This window comes from Oratosquilla oratoria, chromosome 21, assembly GCF_046742065.1.
Source record: "Oratosquilla oratoria isolate Oo_2021 chromosome 21, ASM4674206v1, whole genome shotgun sequence".
Classification (NCBI taxonomy): Eukaryota; Metazoa; Arthropoda; class Malacostraca; order Stomatopoda; family Squillidae; genus Oratosquilla; species Oratosquilla oratoria.
In genome coordinates, this window is record NC_134797.1 from 34,755,553 (window position 1) to 34,772,791 (window position 17,239).

A 17,239-nucleotide genomic window follows, 5' to 3' on the forward strand; every position below is an offset into this window, starting at 1 on the left:
TCCCCAAGACACTGCATGGAGAAGAGATTTGGAATCTAAAGGAGGCCGAAAGGAACAGCTTAAACGTGAGATGAAGGGATTAAGATATATGGATGTGGGTTATGATGATAATAGAGTGAGAGATGTGGAAGCGATGTAGAAGTTAGCGGTGTAAACAGGACAGGCAGGTAAGGTTGATCAAAGAATATTGGGATGGTTGGAGCCAACGGAAGGAATGAGTGAAAAAGGCCTAAAAATATATATATATATATAAAAAAATAAAAAAGAGTGTGGAAGGTGGAGTTGGAAAGAGTAAACTTAGAGGGAGGACCGAGAATGAGGTGGAAGGATTGGGTGAAAGGGGCCTTTAGTGCAAGAGGAATGTCTGTCGAGTAGGTAATAGAGTGGGCAAGAGATAGATTTGAGTGGAGAATGGTTGTGAATTAGTGAGAAATTGACGCGGCTTGAAGTAAATTTTTTGTCTATTCTGTAATTTCTCGAGTGGATGAACGGGCAGGGTCGCCATGTAATGAAGCGGTGGGGGTGAACAAGCATCAGCTGCTGGACCCTGCTATAGAGATCTTGTGTTTTGCTGTATTGCCTCTGGCCCAAACAGTTAGCAGGGAACAAGAATGACCCCTCAAGATAGACGGGGTAAGATATGGGTGTGGGGTGGATTAAGGTCGAATGTGTTTTGGCTTGGCTCCCCTTAGAAGGGAAAGGGGAGCTTTTGGTTTATGTATGAAGTGTCTTCAGTAATGTCATAATGGATTTGACAAGAACCTATGCCTCAAGAGTATGAAGCACTAATAGATTTATTTCTATATACATAAAAAAATATTTCTCTCTAAAACCTTCCAACCTCCTACTCCGGAAATGAGTCATCACCGGAAACACTAACTCCCGGGGACACATCTGACTCAGACTCAGAGAATCTTTACGAAATATTACCAAGAGAATCTTTACGAAATAACGCTAAGAGAATCTTTACGAAATATTGCCAAGAGAATCTATATACATAAAAACGGAATTGCGGAATTCTGACAAAAGAATCTTTACGAAATATTAATGAGAAAATATTTACGAAATATTGCCAAGAGAATCTTTACCAAATGTTAACAAGAGAATCTTTACGAAATATTACCAAGAGAATCTTTACGAAATATTGCTAAGAGAATCTTTACGAAATATTGCCAAGCGAAGCGAAGCGAGCTACGCCGTAGGCCAAGCACACCTGGCGAAGCCAGGTCCGGGTGCTTGTATATATTAATAAAGATATCACTACTTGAAACAGCATTTCTCATAAACTTTCTATCCTTATTTCCTTATGAACCATGATACTGCCATTATCAATAGATTTATTTATATATTAATAAAGATATCACTACTTGAAACAGCATTTCTCATAAACTTTTTATCCTTATTTCCTTATGAACCATGTTACTGCCACTATCAATAGCATTTTCAAGTGAAAGGTGTCAGTCATTACGCTATTATAGTTGTTTTAATTGGCTATATTGTACCGTAGACTTATATTATAAATTCGTAAATTTTTTGGAAGTGGCACGAGAGGCAACGAAATATGATTTGGTTAAATTTTCTGAAATCAAAGACTCGTTTGGAGCCCGAACGGAATCCACTGAAGGGCTATTGGGTCTAAATGACACCAAATTATGGATTTGCGTCATAAGACCTATATATCACTATAATATCTTATTCGTTTTTAATGTATGAAACCCGATTTATGGGATTCTGAGGTAAATGCATTTTTGATTCCAGTGTCCTTGCTGCATATCCCAACTCAATTTGAATGTAAGTCGTTGAACTGATGATATTACCAAGGTCATTCTCATACGCGGTAATTTACGTTTTCTGACTGATATCAGACTTCAGAATTACCTTTTGCCAAATCCGTGTTCGTCATTACTTTAAGGATGAAAACTGAGACAAAATTAGTCGGAATTAATTGCGTTGAATTAACCTTTTACAGGTTTTTTTTCAGCTAAATGAAACCATTGAACATTCATTTGATTAATTCTAAAAGACAGACTTTTGCGTGGTTTCAATCTCTTGTGGAGTTAGTGATTTACTCTCTTCGAATAAAACAATCTGGAATAAGTATATCAAACGAAACTTTATTTTTTTGTAATTACACATCCTAGATCCATATTTTTTCTCTATGCAAAGTCTGTTAGTAACTCACCAATCCTTGCTGTCTTTCTACATACGACACAAATACTTGGTTTGTCCACAGGTAAGGTCTCTTTGACACAAGCCCCTCACTAACTCACACCATCATATACTACATTTTTTCTCCGTGTCATATAACTCAACTGCACTCGCACTCAAAGTAATACGAATGAATATAAAAGAAAAAAAAACCGCTTCCTATGTCAATATGTCGCTGATTTTTTTTTCTGGGGGAGGAGTTAAAGAAAGGGTGGACGTGGCTAGTGATGATAGCGAGTGTGAATGTATTATAGTTAACGATTAAGAAATTTGGATAGTCCAAAGATGTGCGCGTAGTGAGATTCCTTAGTAATGGGTCCACGTTCACTTTCACACCACCCATCGTTCCAGTCAGTTCCCTGCTCCCATAACACAAAGGGCAAAGGTTACTTAATTCAGCCACATTTAATAGTCTCAAAGTATACGCACTTCACTTTATTTTAGTTGCGAGGACAGTCAGACAAGAGACGCTCTCCCACATTTCATTCTGGTAATATGATTGGTGCTCAGTTATCCCCACCACCAGTGCCAGCCAATCACATGTAGCGGTAAGACGAGGGGCGGGGTTAAGGGCGAGGTTTTCCATATATTTGACTGTGTAATATGTATAGTCACCCATCTTATTATTTAACAGTTCATGGATCATTTCCCAATGATCACGCATAACTACTGTTGTCTGGGCTTTCCAGGCACAGAACAACTTCGAGGACAACCAAGCTTTTTCGTGTACACCGCAACATTGATGAGAAATAACGTGAAGATATACATTTTCATTTGAATGGAAACTATTACCACAGGGTAAAAGTAATCACCGAAGGGTCGGTGCGTTAGCGCCAGACTGCAATTACCCTTGCGGTTACTAATTGCAAAAGTAGAAAATATTACTTCTAACAATAAGGAAAGTAATTGTAAATAATTGCTCCCCTCTCAACGATTCGACGCTGAAGACTATCACTAATTGGTTCCTATTAGAATGAAAGACTAAAGTTGTTACCGATTGCGTGTAATTGGTTCTTTGATCCAAGCTTACTTCTGCAACGGACGTATCCACCTTTTCCTCCATGTTTATCTTCCTCCACTCTCTCTTATCATGCACCAACACTTCCGCATCCTCCCTTTGTTTAATCTTTCCCATATAGTGTAAAATAAACATGAATTATGGACATTAAATGCGACAAACCGTATTGTAAACAATTTCCTAATGGACGTTGGCTAAGTGGTTGCTCTTTATAAGGCAAAACACCCATAACCGTCTACCCCTTCATCGGACAATTTCTTGAGGAAAACGAGCAGTGTCTTGCTACCCAAGACGAAGTAGAGGGCCACGAAAGATATCCCCAAAGACCAGGGCCATCATCAGAGCTTCCAAGTGAGGGTTGGCATTTACTTGCCTATTGATGACGGCTCTGGTCAATGGAGGTATATTTCGTGGCTTTCCTGGCCTCGGGCGTGGGTACAGGAAGAAACTTCTCGCATCCCACACGATTTCGATGATGCGATAAACGATTCTCTGGCCTACCCCGGTTATCTGTTCGATTCCCGTCACTGGGTGCTTTGGCTTGTAAAGATGAACCTCTCGGCCAACATCTGGTGGGTTGGTTGTCTAGTTGACTGTCTCCAGCGGGCACCAGTAGCACATAAATAACAAAATCTCGCCATAAAAAACTGACCGCACGTCGCTCTCCCCGATCTAGTGAGCGGGAGAATTAGCCATTAAGCGTTAGGGTTCTCTCTTAGGCCATTAAGCGTTAGACGTTAGTAGAGAGAAGTCAAATACTGCCACAAGCCTCGGTTTTGCACTAGAATACTGTGGGCACGTTCAGATATGCATGGTTCGATTTCCGGCTATAGTTTCGTCACAACTGCAATTGAGTCAATTCTTTCCGCCCCTACTCTATTTTTATCTATATGAAATGAATATGAATATATACATATATGTGTATATATATATATATATATATATATATATAGTGTGTGTGTGTGTGTTCACTTTCACTTGGTCTTTGGATCACGTGTTGGACTCGTGATCGACAGCTATTTCCCTCCCGGAAGAGAGCTCAGAGCTCGTAGGTCCGTTCTATGGGTAATGCTATGACCTTATACACACACACACCCCCAACTCCCCCGCCCACGAAAGTCAGAGTAACGACCCGAAGCGCAGCGGTACCGAAATAATTTCGGCCCTGGGCAGGATTCGAACCAAGTACTACGGGCACCACCATGCTAGCAGTTCAGCGCTCTACCAACTGCGCCACCGAGTCGTGTGTGTGTGTATCTAAATACCAAAAGGCAACCACGCTTCGTCCGTTCGCATCCATCTAACCACCACATGGTTTCCCTTTTATTTTAGCTCCTTGTAGATTAATGTCCATTCCTTTCCCTTCCACTGCCCGGGTCAGAAGCAATGCAGCAAAGTACAGCACCACAGCAGGGCCCGACAGCCGAAGCTGGTTAACCCCACCACTTCATTACATGCCTATCCTCCCTCTTCGTCCATTTAAGAGCAATTATAGAAGACAAGAGAAATAGCTTCGGTCCACGTCAATTTATCATCCATTTACAACAATTCTCCACTCACACTAATCTCTTGCCCTCTCCTTTCTTTGATCAACAGGCATTCCCCTTTTGTCCAAGACTCCTTTCACCCCATTCTCCTATCTCATCTTTAGTTTTCCCCTTCAAGCTCACTCCGTCCACTTCTGCCATCTACACTTTATTGCGAACCTTTCTTCACTCATTCTTTCCGTATGCCCAAATCATCTCGGTACTATTTTATCAACCCTACCTACCAGCTCCCTTTCCACTCCCGCTCTCCGCCTTACCTCCTTTCTCATTCTATCTATCCTCGTAACCCCCACCGTACGTCTCAAATGCTTCATCTCAAACATACATAAAGTTCTCCTCTCTGCCTCCTTTATGTGCCAATCCTGTGTCCCAAACTGTGCCGTAGGCACAGTTACCCCATCGCACAGTCTCCATCCCCAGACAGCTATTTCTCATTATATTTTCATCCTTATCAAGACATTTACTAATTTCCTTCACTCTACAGTTTACCTCCACCCCGACTCCTCCGTTTCCTGCCACATGCGACCCTAATTACTTAAAACTATCCATTTCCTCCAGCCTCTCTCCTTTAAGACTTACCTCCAGCTCACTGGCACCTCACCCCTTGTACATCTTATCACCTTACATTTAACCCGCATCTACTTTCAACTTTCTCCTCTCGCAGACATTCCCGAACTCTCACTAATTGCTTTAGATCCTCTTCTGATCCAGTCACAACCGTAATGTCATCAGGAAAAAACAACTGACTCACTTCCCACTAACGATGGGACGATACCAAATATTTTAACGATCCCGATATGAGTCCCGGTACTGTCCTTAACTTCCGATTCCGATAAATGATTAATAAATGTACTTTGATAAAAAAAAGTATTTGCTTTCCAAACCAACAAAGCGCAAGGCCTGAAAATAACCATGAATTGTAATCATTGCAGGTATCAAAATCGGACTCGAATTGGAATCGGAAGTTTAAAGCAGTATCGGAACTTGTATTGGAATCGTTAGAATTATTATATCATTGCATCACAATTTTCCACTTCTCTTTCACTAACCATCTCCAGCCCCCTGCCCATTACCCGCGCATATACTTCAAGTACCACCTCATCCAAGTACACGTGGAATAACCAAGGTGACATCACACAGCCCTGGTGCAATCCCACCACTCAAATAATTAACTCTCACCATTTCCAGCCGTAACACGAGCTCTACAACTCGCGTGGAAAAATTTGACTCTCCTCAACAGCTTCCCTCCTATCTGCTAAACCTCCCGTAATACCTTCTTGTCCACTCTGTCAAGCCATTCTAGGTTCATAAATTCTCCCAAAAATATCCTTACATTTTGAAAAGAAGTTCTTGCATATCTGCCATATTGCAAAAAGGAGTTTTACGGACATATCAACTGAGTAACGATATATTCTATATTTTTTACTACTTATCTATTATTATTTTTATAATTATTATTATTATCATTAGGACAGAAGACAGGGGTGAATGGAGAATGGTTGTATATGGAAAATGTTGTGATGCATGAGGTGGATTGGACGGGGGAATGGGGGTGAGGTAATGTGTGTGAGCAAAAATTTTTGACGCAGCCCGAAGGGATTTCTCCCCGTCCTCTCCTTTATATGGGGGGGACGGAGAGGGGGGGTCGCCGATTTAATGAAGCGGCCTTGCTGTGGATGTGCTGTGTCCTGCGACACTGCTTCTGACCCAGGGCAGTGGACAGGGTGCAGGGATGACCCGTCATCTAGGAGGTGCTAAGATGGGAGGGAGGGTGGAGGGATGTGGAGTGTTTTCGGGGATGAAATGGGTGGGAATGTTTTTGTGCCTTGTCCTTTTTGGCTACCCCCCTGGTAAGGGGAAAAAAAGCCTTGGTATATGTATGTATGTATGTATTACTGTTATTATCATTTTATATATATATATATATATATATATATATATATATATATATATATATATATATATATTCTCGCTGGCCGAACGGGTTAAGGCTTCGTTACTTGAAATGTAGGTTGAGGTGGTGGCGGTTCAAACCCTGCCACCGTTGTGTTTAACTAAGGGGATGTTTCATTAAAATCCAAAGTACAAAGTCCACTGTAAGGGGCAACGTCCTAGCTTCCTGATAGAGGTAGTTTGTGACGTTAAACCAAATCAGTCATATATTTTTTTCTTTATTCATTTAGGGGGGGGTTGCTCAACTGTCGCAGTAAGGATCGGATTGCCTTCTCCAAGTCAAGAAGCTTCTGATTCTTCGTGTGTTCGTATACTCTTACCTTATCGACAGCCATTACAACACGCTCAACAATTGGTATGCACAAAATATACAATCTTTTCGTATACACGTGAAACCACCGTGTCGAGACAGAGGCCGTATCGACTCCCAGTGGATAGACAGGTGGACCTGCAGTGGACCACTGAACCTGTACACGCTACATTCATGGTAACTAAAAATATCTGTCTGGTGTTATCCAAGATAGAATCTGCAGTGTACTTCTTGACATTTTCTTTTCGTTTTATTTGCCGCCAGGTAATTTTACTTCGTTTAAGTGAGCCTGCTTTGCACTAGAAAAATAAAATAAGTAAAAATATATATATATTTAAAAAGAAAATAATGTAAAAGATTACTACGGAGTCGAGCCTTCTCTGCACTAGAAAATAATAAGTGAATAGATAGGAATGCAAGCAAATAAAAGAAAACGCGAATATGCATTCGAATGTTTACGAAAAAATAAAGGTTTACAACATTTCAAAATATTTCGTATGGTTTTGAAAGTGTGTGTACCGAAGTTTGTGTTATTATGAATGATAACTTAGTAACTATGTTCTGTTGATACAATTTTTTTTTAATTCGAAATGTGAATAATTCGATTTATTGATATATATATATATATATATATATATATATATATATATATATATATATATATATATATATATATATATATAATCGAACTCAGTTTTGTCAACAAAACCACAACCATCGACTCTCAAAAAACATGACGATCAATACGATGACGTCACAATGGCGAAAGGTGACGTACTCTAAACATTTCATTACGTCTGCTGCCAGATGATATTGTTCATATGAGGGAACATCACAGTTTAATTTTTTTGTGCCATGATGTGATATTATTCAATTGAGGAAGAAAATAGCAAAGATTGTTGAACAGAATTGTCTGGCATTGTATGGAATGACACTAGTACCAATCTTACGGTGGCGTTCTAAGCAAGATGCTGTAATGACTATCATTTATTCTATATTATTTGTTTATTTGTTTGTTATTATTTGTCTGTTTATTATTTGCTTGATTTTCATTTATTATTATTTATCTGTCAATAAATTATTATTTACTATTCACCTGTTTTTTATCATTTAACTATCCATTTATTTATTTCATTTGTTATTATTTATATTATTATAATTTTTTTATTTATCATTATATATTTTTTTCGCGTCCGACCTAATTATCGACCAAAAGGTCTCCTGTCGGCATGCTCTGCCTTTGTAATCCTTTGTAATCCTTTATAACTATCTATATTAGAAATTCTCAAAATTCTCAATTTTTCGAAATTCGAAACAAAAAAATCTAAATAATGGAATATTTCGAATAATGGGAATAATGGAAATTTTCATATTCCAGGAATTCCCAATACAAAGAACTATTTGTAGCGAAAAGCTGGAATTGCACAATCACATCAAAAGCGGAGAACAGCCATCGATCAATCATTCCATCAAGTATTCGGTCATGCAAACACCCCAGCCACTCATGAAAAACGAATCAATCAACTAATCAATCAATCAATCAATAAGTCGCTCAGCCTCGGTCCGTGAGGACCATATCCCACCGAAGAGGAGGTAAAGGATGGATAATAGACGCTAAGATTGATCAACAATTACAAAATACCGGTGCGTGGTTCTGGTTCGTAGGGGTGTGACTAACGGTGGTATTCCTAAAAAAATCTTTCCTTGGAAGGGAAAGATTTATATAAGGAAAGAATTTTTTAAGAATACTACCATTAGAATCTTACGGTGGTATTAAAAAAAAAATCCTTGGGAGGGAAAGATTTATATAAGGAAAGAATTTTTTAAGAATACCACCGAAAGAATCTTACGGTCGTATTCTTAAAGAAATTCTTTCCTTATATAAACCTTTCCCTTCCAAGGATTCATATAAGATTAATATAAGGAAAGATTTTTTTAAGAATATCACCGTAAAGCCCCTAAGCTACAAACCTTAGATGTCAGAGCTTCATTCAAAGGGGAAGGTTGCCTTGGAGATGAATAAAATCTTCTGGCGACAGCCAGGATATAAGGGAAAGTACCACCCGGCACGGAAGGGGTTAACTGAGATGAGGCTTAAACTCCTTTGCTAACTGAAAAGTCCCTTGGAGACCAACAAACCCGACTGACAGCAAAACTCCATTATCCTCTCTCTTCATTTGATTAATAAAAATCGTAGTAATTTACACAAATTACACAAATTTGGGTTTAAGAAGGAAATAGACAAGAATTGATTTACCATTGGAGTAGTTAACGAATGGATTAGGATTAGTAACTAGGAAAAAAGCGCCGAAACTATTGATTGTTTTAAGAAAAGATATGTTTATAGATATGGATAATATGTTGTAAGGGACATGGATCTACCTAGTGTAGGGATTATGGTCTCTTGCATTCTCCTTCATTCCGACTGACCTCTATGTGGTCGTTCTGACCTAGAGTCTTGCTATCTGTGAAGTAATCTAGCGCTATGAAGAATAGCATATTTGATGTGCGTCATTCCAGGGAATTGAGGATTAATCATTCCAGGTCTGGAGAAACTGGACAGGTTCCAGAGTATCAGTCCATCACCCAATAGCTCCATCAATCATTCTATCCCATCATCAATTCATTACATTCCATCTCTATTCCATGAAATGACAATTGAGACTGAACTAGAGACATCTGTTTCTAGGAGACAAAACCTCGATCTTAGATTAACCTTATTCACGGGTACAGCCCTGTAGGCTGGGATACGGTCACCGGACCGAGCCAAGACTCTCTGACTAGTAGATCTTTTGTACTCACCTCATGGAGCTGGTCTCGATGGCAGCGAGATCGATGAGCGTGATCGAAGTCTCGGATCTCGTTCTCGAAGGCACCGCCAACGTGTTGACGATGTCTCCAACCAAACTCTTCTCTGAAGGAGTTGGAATCCGGACGGAGGGTGTGGGAGAGAGGGAGAGGTGGGAATTTGTCACATTAGCGATTTGGTTGTAGTTCCAGGAGGTAGTTTGTATTGGGAAAAGGGAGAAGAGGGACAGAGAAAAAGAAGATAATCTGTTCTTGGTTGGAAGGGAGTAATGGAAGTTGTCACAATGAAAGAAAGAGGGAGGATAGATTATATAGGGATAGAGAGAGAAAGGTGAAAAAGGGGCACAAATAAGAGACTCCACTTCTTTTTAAAGAAGTACATTACGAGAATGAGACAAGAGAGGGAATCATTACAATGATTGTAAACTAAAAATAAGGCTAATAAATACATGTATATATATATGTATATATATATATATATATATATATATACTATTTTTCTTTTTTTTTTGTCTAATCCTTGTTTTAATATTTACCTTCCTTGGTCTCCTTTTTCTCATCATTTCTCTTTTATATATATATATATATATATATAATTTTTTTTTTTTTTTTTTTTTTTAGGTTGGCCCCACCCACTTTCCTGTCTTTGGTCTTTGATTGGTCAACACATGCTCCAGTAGATGAGAGGATATCCTATGCAGACTCAGATTTGCCTTGGTGATGCCAATGTCACAGTATCCAGTCATACAAATATACAGTACAGTGGGGAGAGAGGAGGAAAAAGAAAAAATAACGTGTAAATTAAATTCACTAGTGCACCGTTTGTGTGTGTGTGTGTGTGTGTGTGTGTGTGTGTGTGTGTGTGTGTGTGTGTGTGTGTGTGTGTGTGTGTGTGTGATTCGCGACAACTGAAATATAATCTGTGGATGACGTCATTAGGTTGTAAGAGTTTAGGAAGGCAAATCGGCCCGTGACATGAAAACAAGGAAAATAGAATATAGAAATAAATAGAAAAAAAATAATGTTGCCAGGAGAAAGGCATGCGTTGCCACTGAGAAATCTTATAACCTTGAGGGACTGGGAGGGCAAGAATGGGTAAAACCAAAAGGTAAAAAAATGAACAATCCGAAGACCTGTCTCCTTTCACTTACCTACGCTCTGGTCGTGGATGATGACAATGTCAGTCCAGGTCAGAGTGTTTCGATTTCGAAGATCAGTGAAGAGCTGGTACACGTCGGAGGAACCGCCAGCGAGGGGCAGCGTCACGGCAGTGCCGTAGGGAAGGCGAGGGCACCCGGCTCCTGCAGGAAAAAAAAAAAGAAAAAAAAAAAAAAAAAAAGTTTTTACTCGTCCCAGTGAAGAATACATATTGTATGTTTGTCTGTTTGCCTCTCCATTCATCCGCCCATAATCCTTTACTCACCCGTGACCGCCAGATGAAGTTTCCCCATCTGGGCGACAGCAGGAGCCGCCAAGTGAGTGGCGTCGCAGGAGGCGAGCGTCATCACCGCCGACATCTCCTCCGGGAGGCTCTCCGGGTCGAGCATCGGCAGAAAGGTCGCATCGAGGGAGCCCTGGGTCATGGACGCCTTCGTTTCGCTGACCACAGATTTAATGAGGTCCTCTGAGACCAAGCGGCGCCCTTGGACCATCCCGGATTCCAAAAACACTCCTGCAGGAGGATATGAGGGAGCATTTTATTCTTGGGAAGTGTCTGTAGAAGAAGGAGGGATCGGGTGGGGTGGGGTGTGTTCATGTGGGACTCCACGTTGGGACGATTAATAAAAGTCTAATGTTAAACACCGGCCATAATATATTTGTTCAAGGACTGTGAGGTCTTGGCAAGGCGGATGTACTCTCAGTATTTCACCAGTTTATACTTAGCAGACTGACGAGTTAAACACCATATGAGGACGGAGCCTTTATTTGTACGACGTTTCGCTTATTACAGCTTTTTCAAGTACTTAGCAGACCATTTAGATAACACTTAGGTAGTGAGAGTTCTTTCGACATTGGAATGTCCTGTCTGAATGTGAGAAGAGTCGTGAATCTCGTGACGTGAATGGGAACGCATGAGAAAGGATAAAGAGGTGTTGGGGTGAGTGTAATTATTTTCAAGAAATCCATCATATCCGGAGATGTCCCAACAGAATGGAAGCTAGCTAACGTTACTCCCATATTCAAAAAAGGTGACAAAAAGAAACCAAATAACTATAGGCCTATAAGTTTGACTTCGATCGTAGGAAAAATAATGGAAACTATCATCAGAGATGATATCGAATATCATTTAGAAAGTAACCATTTGATAAATGATAACCAGCATGGTTTCAGACGGAAACGTTCTTGCGTGACTAACTTACTCGAATTCTACAACACAGTTATCTCGAATTATGACAAAAGAAACAATATAGATTTAATATATCTAGACTTTGCAAAAGCTTTTGATACCGTCCCACACGAAAGACTACTTACTAAATTAGCTTTGCATGGAATAAGTGGTAGCCTATTAGGTTGGACTAGTAATTGGTTGAAAGGTCGAAAACAGAGAGTTGTTTTAAATGGAAAAACTTCTGGATGGAAAAGTGTTGCAAGTGGAGTTCCTCAGGGTTCCGTTCTTGGGCCACTTCTATTCATAGTATATATAAATGATATAGACCATGGACTACAATCTACTGTTTCCAAATTTGCTGATGATACAAAACTGTGCGGAGTGGCAAATGATCACTCAAACCAATTAGATATTCAAGAAGATTTAGATCAATTACAGCAATGGTCTGAAAAGTGGCTAATGAAATTTAACACAAGTAAATGCAAGGTAATGCACATAGGTAAAAATAACAGTAAGTACGATTACAAGTTATTTGGAAATTCGTTAACAAAAGTGGATAGTGAAAAAGATCTCGGCGTAATTATCAGTAACGACCTCAAATCATCCAAGCAGTGTATTTCAGCCTCTGAGAAAGCAAATAAGATTCTGGGATTGATTGCGCGATCTTTTGATTTCAAAAGTCCATCACTCATTAACAAGCTATATAAATCGTTAGTTCGTCCACATTTGGAATATGCTGTTTCCGTATGGTCACCGAATCTCATTAAAGACATTGACAGACTGGAAAAAGTACAACGGCGAGCCACAAAACTGATTCCAAATATCAAAAATAAATCATACGAAAATCGACTTAAGCACATGAATCTGTTTTCCCTAAAAAAGCGTAGACTCAGAGGTGACTTGATACAGGTCTTTAAGATTTTAAAGGGAATTGACAACATCAAAAGTGACCAAATTTTCACATTGAATGAGAATCAGACAAGAAACAATGGTCTCAAACTGTCCGGAAATAGATTCAATTTGGAAGTAGGTAGAAACAACTTTGCCAACCGTGTAGTTAATGAATGGAATAAACTTCCTGCACAGGTAGTGCAATGTAGTTCAGTTCGAAGCTTTAAGAATCATTTAGATAAATACCTAAGTAAGATGCTGTAATGATTATAATTTATGTTATACTATTTGTTTTTGTTTTGTTATAATTTGTCTGTCTGATTTTCATTTATTATTAGTTATATGTCAATTTATAATCATGTACTATTTACCTTTTTGTTTGTTATTCAACTATACCTATGCATTTATTTATGTATTTTGTTTGTTATTTTTACATTATTAGACTGTCTCTGAGTCCGAATAGTTCCCTGAAGGAGGCCATGAAGAACGTAATATTCATGGGAAGTATCTGCAGAAGGAGGTCGAGGGTAGTAGGAACCCGAAGGATGTACAGACAGTTCACAAAGATTGACAGCAGCCCCGCGTCATCCCTGCCTGAAGACAAGTGTGTCTAATGTGTTATTAGTGTCATGTTTGAATAATGCGGGAATTAAACGAACAACCTGTGACGTCATTCGTTGACAGATAGTTGTACTGTAAAAGTGCCGACGATATAGTTTTTAATCTGATCTTACAGTTGCCAGGACTGTTACAGTGGTTTGCACACTATAAAAGACCACTTTAATCTCTATGCTACCAAAGAGGTGCCACGGAAATTAATGAAATAGATTGACAGTAAACAGACTGATATTAAGAATTATCCCCGATCCCAAAGGTTTTCCTGAAAGACGAATAGAAACGCCCGGCACCAGAAACAAAAATAGAGGGAAAAGTGGCACCCGGTATGTAAAGGGTTCAGGGTAATGCAGTAGCCCATTCACTCTTTGAAAGGAGACAAACAGTCGAGATCCAGTCAAACTTGTCATCTGTCCTTGGACTCATTTGTTCTCGAACTGTTTGTCCACAGAGTCCCGATTTATGTATTGCTGTTCTTTAGCCTTCATGAAAACACGTCGTCACCGATAAAAAATCGTTATGCATTTACATACCGGTATTTCCAAGAGCTTTGTGTCCGTCGACTCTTTTATGAGTTTCTATAGATCCACAAGGGTTTGTTCATAGACATACTCTAACATCATTAATAATCCCATGATTTATGGCATGCTGTTTCTTACACCTCCGGAAGGTCACCTCAATGGAAAAAGAAAAAAGAAAAGAAAACTCGTTCCCCATCCACCTACTGCCAAGAGCTTTGTTTCTTTGGACCCTCTTGGAAGTTTCTCAAGGTCTTCAAAGGTCGCTTAGCCCCCTGGTTGAAGACCTTTTCTTTAGGTGAATGTATATTTTATAGTTTGTTCGCAACCGATGATCAGAATCAGGACGCGACTGTGACGAAGGTGCCGAGACTGAGCTGGGTTCCTTAGAGTCGGCTACGATTGCAAGGCCTGATAAGAATATGTATTTTACGTGCACATATTCGAGGTTATTTGTTGAACAGCAGGGTGTGTCTGTTTATCTATGTTTCAGTGCCATTCCGCGTGTGGGTGTGTATTTATTCAGAATCATACACACCTATGTCAAGGTTTAGAGGACTGTTATCTATATTTTTCATAGTGAATAAGGTCGATGATGTCACCAGAAGCTATATAGAAAATATACCATTTATTTATATGTACGTTTATATTGATTTTTTTTATTCAATTTGATATATAGTAATCTCACCATTTCACTCCCACACTGTTTTTTTTAAGGCCGACGTTTGAGTCACCTCCCCGCCTGGCCGAGGCTGTCGGGAACCAATGCAAGAAGCACGCACCAGGTCCCGGGAATCGAACTCACGACCACTTGCTCATGAGTTAGACACGGTATCCACTGAGCTATATCTATATTGATATTTGTATTTATATCGTATTTATGTTTGTATTTAGATATGTATATGTGCATGTTCGTGTGTGTGTGTGACTTAGTGCACGCCTGTGTATGTGTATATATGTGTGAGTGTGTGTGTGTGTGTGTGTATGTGTATCCATGGTCACGCTCGTGTGTATGCGTATGTCCATGCCTGAGCTCGTGTGTGTGTGTGTGTGTGTGTGTGTGTGTGTGTGTGTGTGTATGTGTGTGTGTGTGTGTGTGTGTCCGCGCGCGTGTATGTATGAATGTGTGTATGCATGTGTGTAGTTGTGTATGTGTGTGTGTGTGTGTGTGTGTGTGCGTGTTTGTGCACGTGTATGTGTTAAAGTGTGTATGTATGTGTGATTCACCATGGTCTTGGATCACGTGTTGGACTCGTGATCAACAAGTATTTCCCTCTCGGAAGAGAGCTCTGAGCTCATATATGACCGATCTATGGGTAATGCTGTGACCTTACACCAACACACACACACAACTCCCCGCCCACGAGAGTTGGAGTAACGACTCGCAGTGCAGCGATACTGAAATTATTTCAGCCCTGGGGGGTGGGGATTCGAACCCTGACCCCCGTAGTGGCAGCCGGGAGCTCTATCACTGTGCCACGAGTGCGTGTGTGTGTGTGTGTGTGTGTGTGTGTGTGTGTGTTTGTGTATTTACCTAGTTGTATTTTACGGGACGAGAGCTATGCTCGTAGTGACCCGTTTTCGTATCTTTCTACATCCAGTTTATTCTTAAAATCGTGTATAGTTTTGGCACTCACTGTTTCTCTGTTTAGTTTGTTCCAGACATCAATCACTCTATGTGGGAAGCTGTTCGTTTTCAGGTCTCTTCTGTAACTGTCCTTTCTTTAGCTTCTTTTCGTGTCCTCTTGTTTCTCTTCTGTCCCATTTTAATAAGTCGTCTCTATCGAGAATTCCCATCTCTTACATAATTCTGTCAGTGGTCAACAAATCACCTCCTTCTCTTCTGTATTCCAGTTTTGATAGATGTAATTTCTCCAATCTTTGTTCGTATGTCAAATTTGATAGTGTGTGTGTGCGCATACGCGCGTATATGTGTGAATGTCTGTATGCATGTGTGTGTGTGTGTGTGTGTGTCTGTGTGTCTGTGTATGCGTGTATGTGTGAATGTGTGTATGCATGTGTGATTCACCATGGTCTTGGATCATGTGTTGGACTCGTGATCGACAGCTATTACCTTCTCGGATGAGACCTCAGGGCTCATATATGACCAATCTATGGGTAATACTCTGGCCCTACACGCACACACACACCCAACTCCCCGCCCACGAGAGTTGGAGTAACGACTCGCAGCGCAGCGATATTGAAAATATTTCAGCCCTAGAAGGCATTCGAACTCGGATCGCTGTAGCAGCGGTTACGAACGCCACCACTGCGCCGTCAAGTCATCTGTGTGTGTGTGTGTGTGTGTGTGTGTGTGTGTGTGTGTGTGTGTGTGTGTGTGTGTGTGTGTGTATGTGTGTGTGTGTGTGTGTGTGTGTATGAATGTGTGTTTGCATGTGTGTATGTATACGTGTGTGTGTGTGTGTGTGTGTGTGTGTTTGCAAGTGTGTATATGTATACGTGTGTGTGTGGGTGTGCGCGTGGGCTTATGCATGTACGTGTATTTGTGTGTACATATATGCGTGGGTGTGTGAAAGGTTATCAGGTTATAATGATTGGGGTAGGAAGATGCGTATATTTTCAGAAAGTCTGGTCCTACGTCAATCATTCTGTATCCTCATATCTGCATCCATCTCTTTGTCCAACTGTCTCCCTATTTACCTGTCCGTCTGCCTGTCTATTTGTCCGTGCATAATCGACCGAGATCTTCCTGTCATGTTTACCAGCGGTCGTTGTCTTCTTATCTGTCGATCTCTCATTAATCCCTCTGTTACGTTGAATAAACCTTGCAACGACAAGCGTCATGTCATTTTATTCAACCGAGGACCTGACCCCTAGTCTGAACAGGATCCTGACAGATCGTGACCCTCGTGCAGGTCATGGGGCGTACCCCCCCCCCTCGCCCCGACCAGATGGGGGGGGGGGTCAACCCTTTAAGGTGAAGGCTTAAAGTATATACATACACCACTCGATGGCGCAGTTGCTAGAGTTCCTGGCCGCCACTGCGGCGGTCTAGGTTCGAATCCCGCCCAGGGCTGAAAT

The 17,239-nt window shown here is 40.4% G+C and overlaps 1 protein-coding gene across 1 annotated transcript in view; it reads right to left on the reverse strand.

The window, feature by feature from the left end:
- Positions 1–17,239, reverse strand: part of LOC143037055 (ionotropic receptor 93a-like) — a 93,178-nt gene that overhangs the window by 63,867 nt on the left and 12,072 nt on the right. Inside the window, exons 2-4 of the mRNA XM_076205164.1 lie at positions 11,268–11,516; positions 10,996–11,145; positions 9,839–9,950 (exon numbers count right to left, since the gene is read on the reverse strand). Coding sequence (XP_076061279.1) covers positions 9,839–9,950; positions 10,996–11,145; positions 11,268–11,516 — 511 coding nt within the window. The remainder of the gene's footprint in view (positions 1–9,838; positions 9,951–10,995; positions 11,146–11,267; positions 11,517–17,239) is intronic.